This window comes from Neltuma alba, unplaced genomic scaffold (assembly GCF_004799145.2).
Source record: "Neltuma alba isolate B1F8T4 unplaced genomic scaffold, ASM479914v2 tig00010592_pilon, whole genome shotgun sequence".
Lineage (NCBI taxonomy): Eukaryota > Viridiplantae > Streptophyta > Magnoliopsida > Fabales > Fabaceae > Neltuma > Neltuma alba.
Window position 1 is genome coordinate 674,624 of NW_021635455.1, and position 12,586 is coordinate 687,209.

The 12,586-nt window shown below is 39.6% G+C and overlaps 2 protein-coding genes across 3 annotated transcripts; one reads left to right on the forward strand and one right to left on the reverse strand.

The window, feature by feature from the left end:
* Positions 1-286: 286 nt before the first annotated feature.
* Positions 287-7,686, forward strand: LOC114757307 (probable transcriptional regulatory protein At2g25830). 2 transcript variants are annotated; one of them, XM_028946311.1, is made up of 7 exons: positions 3,342-3,620; positions 3,704-3,864; positions 4,623-4,684; positions 5,324-5,480; positions 5,583-5,860; positions 6,523-6,643; positions 7,265-7,686. In XM_028946311.1, exons 1-7 carry the CDS (start codon positions 3,542-3,544, stop codon positions 7,355-7,357), a joined length of 951 nt encoding a protein of 316 aa, XP_028802144.1. In that variant the 5' UTR covers positions 3,342-3,541; the 3' UTR covers positions 7,358-7,686. The 2 variants fall into 2 exon arrangements, with proteins under 2 accessions (XP_028802145.1, XP_028802144.1); XM_028946312.1 differs by lacking the exons at positions 3,342-3,620; positions 3,704-3,864 and adding an exon at positions 287-1,518.
* Positions 7,687-8,102: 416 nt separating this feature from the next.
* LOC114757349 (carotenoid cleavage dioxygenase 8 homolog B, chloroplastic) lies at positions 8,103-11,407 on the reverse strand. Its single transcript, XM_028946369.1, has 6 exons — positions 11,007-11,407; positions 9,457-10,200; positions 9,152-9,345; positions 8,853-9,042; positions 8,662-8,764; positions 8,103-8,564 (listed from the first exon to the last, which is right to left on the reverse strand). Exons 1-6 carry the CDS (start codon positions 11,325-11,327, stop codon positions 8,422-8,424), a joined length of 1,695 nt encoding a protein of 564 aa, XP_028802202.1. The 5' UTR covers positions 11,328-11,407; the 3' UTR covers positions 8,103-8,421.
* Between the last annotated feature and the right edge of the window lie 1,179 nt (positions 11,408-12,586).

A 12,586-nucleotide genomic window follows, 5' to 3' on the forward strand; every position in this document is an offset into this window, starting at 1 on the left:
TCCCCCTTGGCATCGAATGCACGCTAACAACATAACAATGGAGAGATTTTTTTTTTCTTTCTTTTTTTCATTTCTGTATTACCTATATCTGTTTTTTTGCTTCCAAACGTTCATGTACATTCACCAAAAGTAAAATCATAAATCACAAGTATACTATATCGCCACATTCTAAATTATAAATTTAATTGGCCTAAAAATGATTTTAAAAAAAAATTGCTTTCCTTAACCCCAGGCATTCCTGCAGGGTTATAATAGTTTCTCGTTGATTCATATGGTGTGTGTTTTGACCGTCTTGTTTTTAATTAGCCATGTCCATAGAAGTCATATATTTTTTCACTCGAAAAAAGGTCATATATTTTTATTTTACAGCAAGCTTCTGTGCGGAAGGGATCGGTGGCCGAAGAACGCAGGCGGCTGATGTCTCCTTTGGGTGACGACGAATTAGGTTTGATGCTGAAATGGGTTTGTGACGGAAACGACAGGAAGTCCTTTTCCCAAGTCTGCAAGCACTGGCCGCGTCTGGAAGGTCTGACCCGTTCCTCCTTACGGATACTTGAACCCGACTCACTGCCGACCATCTTGCCCAGATTCCCTAATCTTCGCAAATTCGAATCTTCAAAGTTAGTCACCGACCATCACCTACAAATTTTAGCCCAATCTTGCCCCAGACTCGAGGTAATTAATCTCAATTTTAAAGCAACACGGAATTACTGATTATTCGGACGAACCATCGTGTTTCAAATACGTCGGAGACGACGGTGCGCGCGCTTTGGCCGCTGGGTGTAGCGGGTTGTCCGAAGTTCTGCTCAGGAGAAGAAGGAGCATTGGGAACGACGGAGTTATTTCAATTTGTAATTCAGCGAAGCATCTGGGGCATTTGGACTTGGGTTGGTGCAATTTAATTACGGACGAAGCCCTCGAAGCAATTTCTGGGGCGACATGCATTACTGTTCTGAATCTGCAAGGCTGTTCCCTGATCACGGATCGTGGGTTAACATATTTAGCATCGGGATCTTCATCTAAGTCCCTGAAAAAGTTGATTCTGGCAGAATGCGATCGAATCACGGACTCCGGCGTGTGTCTTCTGCAGAAAAGTCATCATTTGGAGGAGCTAAACTTAGCAGAATGTGGGCCTAAGGTGACAGACACAGGATGCTCTGCAATAGCGGAAATCCAAACTCTAAGGAAGTTGAATCTGTTGTGGATGGTTAACGTATCAGATGGAACAGTGATTGCACTGGCAGAGAACAGCAAGAACTTGTTGGCCGTCGATTTCACAGGATGCGAATTGATAACCGGAGCTGGCATTCGTGCTTTTGCCAACCATGGAAGTTTGGAAGTTCTAGTTTTAGCTTCTTGCTACAACATGTGTGCAGATGATCTAGAGCACACGGTTGTCAGGTGCAAGTCACTGAGATATATTGTGCTTGATAAAGGACTTAGAATGTGGATCCCAGCCACCACGCAAGACAATATTAGCAGATTCTGCGAGTTGCATTGGAGATGAATTCTCAAAGGGTAAAAGGATAAGGAAAAAATGATGGGTACCTTTTTGCATAGTTCATTTCAATTTCGTTGAGTCATTCTGCCTAAGGCGGCGAAGCAGATACCTTGCGCTTTCTTCTCTTGGCGCTTCGCACTGCTTACTTAGAAGGTGGATTCCATGGCCTTTTTTCAACACGTGAAGGTTGTGTTAAAGCTCTTAGATAGTTAGAGTACTCGAGTGTGCGCGCGCATTATGAGCTGTTCTATACTTGGGTGCCTTAACTGCGTTTCCAGTCACATGAATGAACATGTTGGATCATGGTATATGTGAAATCTATTTTAGTAGATAACGATGTAGGTTCATGTGTATATGTCATGTAAAGCTGTATGAGGGTGAAAGTGTTAACTAGACTATATGGATGACGATGATTAGAGACTTAGAGGCGTCAGTACGATATTTCACTGCCACGCTTAATTCAGGAAGTATTTGACTTCGATACCTCACGCTGAAGTGACTTCTTAACGATTGACGTCTTTCTCTGCATGTGAGGGCATTCTGAGTTCTGATTCTAAATTATTAATCAAGCCATCATCGCACAGATCCAGCAGCACCTTGATGGGATGTAATGTTATGAATTTTGAATTTTCAAATAGTTAAGCCTCACCGTTATTCAAGTAAAAAAAAAAAAAACTGAAAAGGACTCATCAATGTCCATCTGGGTCATTCAACTCCATAAGCCCAAACAAGCACACCTGAAGCTGGCACCTCCACCATCGCAGTGGCCCTTTACCAGCTTCAGTTCACCACCAACCCAATAGAACATACAGGGACAAGTAGAGCTGGTAAAACGGGCCAACCCGCGGGTTGCGGGTTGGCCCGTGGCGGGTTGTGGGTTATACGGTGCGGGTTCAAAAGGCCCGTTTTCTGGCGGATTGGCATTTTGCCAACCCTAACCCGCCAAGGTGGGTTGGCGGGCCAACCCACCAACCCGCCAGAATTTTTATTTTTTTTTTCTTGCCTTTTTTTTAAAATTTTTCTTATTTTTTTAAATGTTAGCAATTATATATAATACAAAATAAAAATACTAGAAATGATATAAAATATTATAAGCATCCAAATAAAAATTACAACACAATAAAATACAAATAGTATATGATTGTCCAATTTTCCAACATGATAATACACAAGTTCACACATTTTTTTTCAATGAAACCAATGAGCAATACTGAATAATCTTCTTTATCTAATTATTTCTAATGACAATAAAGTTTGAAGTAAAAATTTGCTTTACTTTTGTCTTTGTTATCTATTTTTTTTATAAAAAAAAAATAGGTGGGTTAACCCGCGGGTTGGCCCGCGGGTTGGCGGGCCAACCCACCACGGGTTAGGGTTATGGCGGTGCGGGTTATGTTTTTCAAGGTAGTGGCGGGTTGGCGGGTTGGACCCGCGGGTTCAACCCATATTACCGGCTCTAGGGACAAGGGCTTTACGAAGGTTTGAGATGATTATCCGCTTCATTTCCAGTTTACTCATGGATTTAGGTTATTTTGTTCCGGGCATTAGCCAAAATCTTCTGGGGGTTCTCAATTTCTAATCTGTAGTTTGCATGCATGGTTTGGCACCATCTAATCACAAGAAGCTGGAGAATCTGAACCAAAAAAAAAAAGGTAGAAAGAAAAAAAATAAAAAAAATGGACCATCAGTTGTCTGGATTTAATCCCCATTTGTCTAGTTTTCTTCTAATTTGGGGTCAGCCATCTTGTACATTAGCATAAATTCCTTCCATGTGGATTTTTTTTTTTTTTTTGGAAAAAAAGAAGAAATAATCGACAATGCGCTAAGCCATTGTTCGCCGGGGCAGCTGAGAGTGAGGCTGTCATTTTCTCTTGATAAAGTGAAAGAACTCGAATATAAAAATTACAAAACGAAAGTAAGCAAAATCTTGCATAAATTTGAACGGCGCTTGCACCCACCCACAGTCCCGCTTTCTGTTGAATCGCAGGGATTAAGCAACGACCTTCCAGGGCGGGAAATAAATTTGGTTCATCCCTTACCATGAGAGCAATTGGAGCGGTGCTTCACAGCTTCTCAATTGGCGTCTTGTCCAGACGCAACAATGCCTTCTTTCTGCACAGTATTCTCTGCGCCTCTTCTTCTCTGAGCTTTTTGTATTAGATGGCGATTCCCGAAACATATTTAGAGACCTTTGTGATTCAGGGACTAATTTGCTGAGCAGAGGTTTATCGTCTGCATCTTCTTTGTCATCGGTGGATGCGATCCAAGAAGTGAATTGTAATAACAACTTTCAATCTAGAACGATATGGACATTCCCTCCCGTCTGTATGGGCAGACGTTCCAGCAAAATTGCTGGCAGAAAGGTCGCTCTAATCTCTCTGTCTATGCCTACCCCTGGCCTCAAACGCATTTTTATGAGTGGAGAAACTCCTCCTACTCCTACGACTTGATGTTCCGCTTATTCAGCTGATTATAGATGTCTCCACCGCAAAGTTAGCAAATACTTTTCTGGCTTCCTCTTCGTCTTGACTCATTTTGGAATAAGCTGGCCATACCTGACCCGTTTTTTCTGTGTACGCTATGTGTTTGATAAAAATCCTATGACATTATGTATTACTTGAAGCCACAATTTTACTGTCTTAATTCTTAAATAATTCTTTCGTCGTAGATTCGTTCACCAAAAAAGATAATTCAGACAAATGACATCGTTGAAGTTTTCATAACGCTTCAAGGGAGGCTGGAGGCCTGGTCTTACAATTTATCCCCCCCCCCCCCCGCGGGGGGGGATTCACTGTATTGTATTGTATTAGAAAAATATGTGATTTTCTCCCTTAGGTCTTGGTTAACTGAATTTGTGTTCATCATAAGAGGGGAAAAATAAAGATATTTGTGTAACTTTCGACGAATAATCATATAAAAGTGGTGAACTTTGTAATGGAAGAATAAGTGATTGTAATTATTCCGGGAAATGTACTTATGGCTGCTTTGTGCCCTTAATTTTCTTTTTTTAGGATGCAGTTGGCGCTTAGTGCACACTTTTCTGTGATTTTGATCTGCTAATCTGCAAAAACATTCTTTGAAATCTTCTACTTACGAAATACCATATTTGCCTTGTATGCAGGAAGCTCAAGATGCTAAGAAAGCAAAGTTATATTCACGGATTGGAAAGGAAGTTGTGTCTGCGTAAGTCATTCTTCAACTCACATGTGGTTCAGTTGGCCAAGATGGTGAACTTTATTATGTTGTTATAGGCGCAAAAATTTTATGAGTGAGGTATTTATCAAATCATTCTTCATTAAACAGCCAGGTCTAAGCAATGTACATATAGATGTAAAGTAGCTTATTTGGTCATCTTTTTATCTTCTTTAGATTTTGCTTAACTGTGTGCAGGACCCTTTCTGTCAGTAGATCAACATTTATTATGTACTCCCTTCCATCCTAATTATAGGGCAAGGTTCTAAAACCCTATTTGGTCCTAATGATAAGGCAAAGATGTAGTAGTTAATTTTTTTCCCCATATTGTGCTTCGTTAATTGAACAAAGTTATTATTAGCATGCTTTTTAATTTCTAGAAATACTGTGTTGTAGTTATTTATATCATCGAAGGGTAAAATTGAAAAGTTACATATTTTCCTACAAGTCTAAGGATATTACCTACCATTCCTTAAGAACCGTGAAGTTAGTTAACTATACCATATAATTAGGATCAGGGTGAGTAGTTTATAATGGTTTCAAGTTCTAACTAGAGGGTTCTGCAGTGTCCTAATTTACTTTATTGATTTGGATACCACTCGGCACAATTTTCATCATACTGAATGCCAGGGTGAAGAAAGGTGGTCCAAATCCAACATCAAATTCAGTTTTGGCTGCTGTACTTGAGAAAGCCAAGGAACTTGATGTGCCAAAAGATATTGTTGAGCGCAACATCAAAAAAGCTTCTGAGAAGGGACAAGAAACATACATTGAGAAAATATATGAGGTTATTAAAATTATTCATGATTTGGTGTTAGGGGGTTTGCATTTGGTGATTTTATACAGGGAATGTTATTTAACCTCGTGACTTGCTTCTTTTATGCTTCAGGTATATGGTTATGGTGGAGTTAGTATGGTAGTTGAAGTCTCTACTGATAAAATAAATCGTTCAGTGGCAAAGATTAGAGAAGTGGTGAAGGACTATGGAGGAAAGATGGCAGATTCTGGATCTGTCATGTTCAAGTTTAAACGTGCTCGGGTGGTGAGTATAAAAGTCACTGATGCTGACAAAGATCAGCTCCTTGCGATTGCTTTAGATGCTGGGGCTGAGGATGTGATTGAACCTCCAACTTCTGAAGATGATACTGAGGAAGATAGGTTGGACAGGTAATCCTTGTTAGTGATTCCGGGCAATATATAGATAAGCTGCTCTTATATTCTCTTCTGGGTTCTCCGCTCTGCCTGGAAGATGGTAGGTCAAACTCATGGACTTGGAGCTAGACTGCTAGAGACATCAGCCATGCTGAGGTCAGACATTTAGGTTATTGAATTTTCAACCCAAGTACAAGTGACGTTTACATCTACACTTCTGGAGATTGCACCTATCAGCTTAGAAATTTTTTCTTCCATTTAGTGAAGAAAAAGCTGTCTAGTCTCATTAAATGACGGATAATGAAATTTAAGATGCATGGAGATAGAGGCAGGTAGGCTGCCTTGAAACTCCATGTTTTCGCTTGTGAATCAATGATTTCTTATCCACTCCCTATGGTTTATGGGTATTCTCATCTCATATTTATGAGTAACGGCATAGCACGAATTTGTTGATTGACTGAGGAAAAACTGAACAAGTCAATAGCTGATCTGAAGATCTCTAAGACATGATATATGTTGACTGTTGACTATGTAGATTGTAGGCCCTCTCCTTTTTATGACTATTCCTATTTCAGTGGTTGGGATATAGCCGCTGCTGTTTTTTTGGTATACAACTGGAGATCAGTGAAATTTGGATCTCCAAGAATGCATGATGCAATGTTTGTTTCTCCTGACAGGTATTATAAAATTGTGGGCTCATCAGAGAACTACTCAGCTATACTATCAAGATTGCGAGAGGAAGGCCTAAATTTTGAGCCTGATAACGGATCTGAGCTTCTACCGATTACCACCATTGAGGTTTGTCTCAGTGCATACGCTATTTGTTTCCTTTGGGTTTAGTTTCGCTTTTATCCTTTGCCCTTTGATCTATTTTCCAGTGCATCGTCTTTTAAGAAGCTTTCTTGGGGGCTACATAATAGACTTGCTATCAGTTAATTACTTTTTTTCCATTTTGAGTCACAAGCCCTATTGTGTTTTCTGCTCAGGCTGATTTCTATAATAAAGATTATTAACTTCGAATTTGCTACAAATTTATGTTGTTAGCGGTACTACAAATTATTGAAATTATAAAGAACCGTTCAGTAACCCAGAGGGAAAAACTATATCAATAAATATTGGACCGATCCATTTGGGATAAGTGGCTGTGGAGAGCTCCAGCAGCTTTCCCTTCGTACATGAAAACTGGCTAACTAGTAGTCATTAATAAAAAAAGAACCGAGACTGTTAGTCTTATCAACTATATAATAAGGATTTTTTTCCCTTTTTTTCTTTTTTTCATTTGAACCATTATTTTATGGTCTTCTGTATCTCTATTTAACTTTGAAGTAAAATCTACCCCTTGAAATTTTTGTTTACCTATTCCTTCTCCAGAAAGAAATGAAGAAAGAAGCTGACCATTCAATTATTGTTGGTTTTCAGGTAGATGACGAGGCTATGGAATTGAACAAGGAACTTATGAGCAAGTTACTTGAGCTTGATGATGTTGATGCTGTTTATACAGACCAGAAATAGCCATCTCTTAGCTTTTTAAAGCTGCTCAACTCAGTCAAGTTTTGACATTGGGAAATCATACATGTTTCATTAGCAAACCATTAGGTACTCTCTTGAGTTCTTGCTTTATGCGGGGATCTCACATGCATGCTCCTTAATTTCTTTTTCTTTTTTTTTTGGTTGGCTTCCACATTTTTTTGGTGGTCATTTTGTGGTGGGGGAGGGGGCCATTGGTTATTCTTTCCCAGGACCTCACAACTGAGTTAAAGCTCAGACTGAGCAATTGTGATCTTGAATGACAAAATGTTGTTTATATGATAATATATTAATAAATGTTATTCTTCATTCTTTATGCATTTCATTATATTCAGCCACTTTTTCTTTGCCGCTGGCTGCTTGGATTTCAGTCCACTGTTTCGTTTGCTTGAAGATGTTTGCGAAATGTGTCGTGGCATTGTCGACCAAATATATTAAATGTTTTAAAGAATAATTAATGTCTGTATTTGTCAATCGGTAAACCGAGAAGCTAAGATATTTTCAGTAATGTCGATCACCTGTTTGGTAGGTATGATGTGTATATATTCATATGAAAATTAATCAAGCCAACCGGTGCGATTCTATCCGTTGCTGGAGTCGGGAGAATGGTCCGTCGATGCTTATATCAAACCATTATTGTATGTGGGGATTATTATGTTTGGAAAGGTTTCTTAACTCTTTATTTGAAGTCCAAACATCCCATATGGCATCTGTTGAGCCTAGTTGAGCATGCAGTGACAACCTTCCTTTCATATTTCTGATTACATTCTTCTAGGGGAAGATAAAATATATAACACATGCGTACATGATTTTTATACCCCGAGACACCATAATGACACAGGGTACGTGGTAAGAAAGTGCTATCCTATATGGGGAAGAAGAATCCCTAATCGCCACTTGTATCGTACACACTTAATTTAAGCATATGCTAGTCATTATGGTCACAGCTACACAATACATAGATTGAAGCGTGGAGGTGGGAGTGATCTTGGCGCATTCATATTGTGTTATATATAGGACTTTGAGGAAGTTGAAGGGTTCAGTGTTTACTAGGAAGGAACCCAGCATCCATGCAGTCCGTATGGCAGTGCGTAAGGGAACTTGGCCCTGGCAATCTCTTCAAAGCTGGAACCATCTAACAACAACGCATATCCCTCTCCGTTTCTTCCACTTACAATGGAGACAACCACGCCTGCCATGGTTTATTTCATTCATGATGTTAGAGGTTATATATTCACAATCTAAGACATAAATATTAGAAACACGACGATCGCTGTCGAGGATGTTACCATCGTCTTCTTCTGTAGCTCCAGGTCGAGCCACGAAGAAGGGTTCTGACGGAACAGCGCCTTCCTCGTACCAATTCTTTGCCTTCTTCTCCACGAAGTCAAGCTGCATTAGTTATTTGTTACATATTCTGTTGCTATAACTCATGAGCGTGCTCACCTTAATAAATCAAACAGTACAGAAGCAAACCAACCTTGGTGAGGGTGTTGGGGAAGTTACAAGGGCGCTTGGCTCCACACGCGTAAGCATATCTGTATTTCTTGCCCAAATAATTAGGGTTGATACTGCACATGTCCATTCCTCTCCCGTGCTCATCTGCCTCTAATGCTGCCTCTAATGTCCCATATTCACTCCCGTCCAGAGGTATTCTGAACCTTCCTACCCTGTCATTTCAAATCCCTCTCCTTTAATACAATCTCACATATATGTGTGTGTGTGTGTGTGTGTGTATTAAATCAATATATATCTTTATTTAGAGACACACAGACACACCTGGCATCCGGCAGTACATCTTGGCCGATGAAGGAGCGGAGGTTCTGAAGCCTGAGCCTGTCGAGAATGGCGGTGTCAGAGTTATGCTCACAGCAATCTGCAATAATGCCCCTCACTCTTCCATCTTCATCTTCTTCTTCGTATGCATTTATGAAATGGAACGTCACGAACAATGGCACTTCTACGCTTGTCACCTTCCAAGTCGTCATCAACATCAATGCACTGTGAGAACTAATCCTTCACCATGAAACTAGATGAAACAGACAATTTATACACACACACACACACACACATAATCAACTTACTATTTTTCCACTAGTCCTGCACATAACATGAATAAAAGCTTTGGATTTAGGGTGCCACTCGAACTTGTACAATGGCGTGGGTTCAGCTCTCAGCAAATTCTGGGCACAGTATCTCAGTGGCATTTCAGGCACAATAACGTAGTGCTCAGTCACCGGAAACGAGTGGACCCAACCTGGTGCCGGTCCGCCCCGACAATTAACCCGTCCTATCACTTTCCGTTCATTCGACCCGGCTTCCATCCTCGCCACCAGATACCCAGGGTTAATCAGGTCTGGTAGTAACGTCAGGAATTCTTCGTCGGTCACAATAGGGTGTGCTGAGTGGATCAAACCCCCCAGAGTGTCACTGTAATCAAATCTCCCCAGCGTCTCCAATGTGTTTGGGTCTATCACGATGGAACCTTTCTGGGTCTCCGTCAGGCAAACCACACGTCCGTCACCGAGCTTCACGACGCCGGTGTTTGCGTTATCTGTGAGCGAAGCGCCTGAGAAGAGATTAGCAAGCTCACCCACGTAGGCTAAGAAATTGTCAGTCTTTGGGACTTCGGAGAATTCACGATAACAAAGCTTTTGGTTCTTTTTAGCAGCTCGATAGGCCTGGGATTCCACTTGGCGGTGGCCGGCGACCAACCGGCCATTGTCAAACTGAAGCTTGACCAGAGTGGCGTAGCCGTCAAAAAGGTGCCTGAAGTTGTAGTCCCCTATGTGCCACAACCCTGGACCATTCCTCAGGTACGTTCCTTTCTGCATGTTATTTTAATACGATTAATAATACAGATACATCCAAAAGGACAGGTTTATTTCTGTATTGTCAATACAATGATTATGAATTTAAAAGACAAAGTAACCCCTTTAGTTTCTATCATTTTTCTTAAATTGTTGCCCTTGCATGTTACGTTAATTACGTGACTCGTCAAAATTACATTTTGATTTTTTGTGTTAATTTAAAACAATAAAATATCATATTTAAAACTTATCTATTAAAGTAATTGCTGAAAGTATTATTTTGAGAATTTATATATTATGAAGAATCATACGGATCATGGAGTGTTAAAATAACACAACTGAAGACGATCTGCAGAAAAAGAATAAGTAAGGAATATATGAAAGTATATGTTAACAGTTTGCTTGATCTTGTAGAACTAAACTAATATAATTATTTAGGAGAAAACTTTGTCGGCTTCCCTGATGACACAGAATGAGGACAAATTAACTGGCCGGGAAATCGATGCGATTCCCACGTATTACGTGAATCACTATCAACTCTGTTGAACGTATAAAAGCCACAGGAGAAAACAAGGTTTCTTGATGATGACAAGGACGATTCTCTTCACTATGCGTTTCATTTGTACCCCTTGACGATAGATCTAAATTCTCAGGTTAATTAAAATTTAAAATTCACTGCATGACATCTTCAAAGTTTTAAGTATTTAGAATTTCTTCTGCGCACATATCTGTTGAATGGTTTTTTGAGAGAGAGAAAGAGATAGAGATGACCAGGCAGTTTAAGGGGTGTGTGTCTATATATGTGTATATATAAGCGTGCATACCAGCCATGATGGTATCCGTCCTTGGACGTGGAGTTCCCCTTCCCATCTCTCTTGAGGGATGCTAGTCCATGCAGGATGCTGGCGATCGCCGGTGGTCTCCGATCTCTCAGTTGGCGTCGTCAGTGGCGGCGGAGCAACCGGAGGCGATGGACTGGCAACATTAGTGACAGTCAAGTCTGGTAGGAAACTGCGTTGAGTTCTGAAGAAGCCCTTGTTTCCCGGAAACAACGGAAACCCACCCTTTTTGCTGCCATCGGAAACCGCCATTGTTGGCCATGGAATGGAGTTTTTGATGGGAGTAGTGAAGTTTGCGAAAGTCATGAAATTGTTTCTGAAGGAGCGAGGGAAGATGATCTAGGAAGGAGTAAGCGTGGTTGAGTACGAAGTGGGGGAGTGTGAGTCAGGTATTTATAAGAGCAGCTCAGGGATGGATGAACGCATATCATTGATCTGAGAATGAAAAGCAAACTATGCGGTGTCTTGGAGGAATCTTTATTGGTGGATATCGTTTCACTACCAGACACAATTTTTTTTTTTTTGCTTGCCATACTAAATGTCATATATATATATATATATATATATATAAAATTACTTCATTATACCTTTGTGTATTAATAATTCCTTATTCTTAGTATTTTACTTAGCGGGGCAACTTTAGTTGCAGGTACCTGGTGGGGAGCAAATATTATATACCTGTATACATAGGCCAAAAATATTGTATATTTTAAATATTAATATCATAATATAGGCCGAATAAACAATTTTATGAGGTGCTGAACTTTACAGAAGTTTGTATTATTAAAAAGACATTGCTAACAAAAATCTACTTCAAGCGTGAAGGTTGATTTTTCAGTGAACTTTAACCGTGTGATTCTTGAGGATAACAGGGAGAAAAGCTGATTGTTTAGAGTGTTATATATATATATATATATATATAGAGAGAGAGAGAGAGAGAGAGAGAGAGTTCTTCAAATTAGAGAGTAGGCCATTTGGTTTTTGGGCGCTCCAAATGAAGGATGTAATCTAAAATAACTAAATAAGGGCAAACATGTAGTTTAATAAATCAGAAAGACAAAAACGTAGCCGATTGTGAATCTAATTAAGTGATAATTACCTCAAGTGAAACATAAATTTTAACTATTGAAAAAGTTATTTGTTACGGTGCAAAAAAACGAAAAGATTTTCAGCAGTGACATTAAGAGTCGCCGCTGAAAGTAACAAATAACTTTTTCAATAGTTAAAATTTATGTTTTGCTTGAGGTAATTATCACTTAATTAGATTCACAATCGGCTACGTTTTTGTCTTTCTGAAAATCTTACTTTCAGCGGCGACTATAAATATTGCCAATGAAAGTAGACTTTTAGCAATGATTTTTTAGGATCACCATTGAAGTTAATTTTTAAAAGTAAGACTTTCAGTGGCAAAGTTCTGCGAGTTACAAAGGAAGCTTCTAGCTCATATTGGTCATGGGTTGAGAATAGGAATTGAATTTTATGATATCTAATTTCTTGTTGTTCCTCAGTAGCTCAGTAGTAGAATGGTACCAACTAGTTGTAGGTTCGAATCCTACTTGGAAATA

Coding starts and splice junctions, on each gene's coding strand:
- LOC114757307 (XM_028946311.1), top strand. CDS start 3,542: ATGAGAGCAATTGGAGCGGTGCTTCACAGCTTCTCAATTGGCGTCTTG. Junction 5,481..5,582: donor ACATTGAGAAAATATATGAG/GTTATTAAAATT, acceptor TTTATGCTTCAG/GTATATGGTTATGGTGGAGT. Junction 5,861..6,522: donor GAGGAAGATAGGTTGGACAG/GTAATCCTTGTT, acceptor TTCTCCTGACAG/GTATTATAAAATTGTGGGCT.
- LOC114757349 (XM_028946369.1), bottom strand. CDS start 11,327: ATGACTTTCGCAAACTTCACTACTCCCATCAAAAACTCCATTCCATGG. Junction 10,201..11,006: donor GACGGATACCATCATGGCTG/GTATGCACGCTT, acceptor AATAACATGCAG/AAAGGAACGTACCTGAGGAA. Junction 9,043..9,151: donor GATGTACTGCCGGATGCCAG/GTGTGTCTGTGT, acceptor TTGAAATGACAG/GGTAGGAAGGTTCAGAATAC.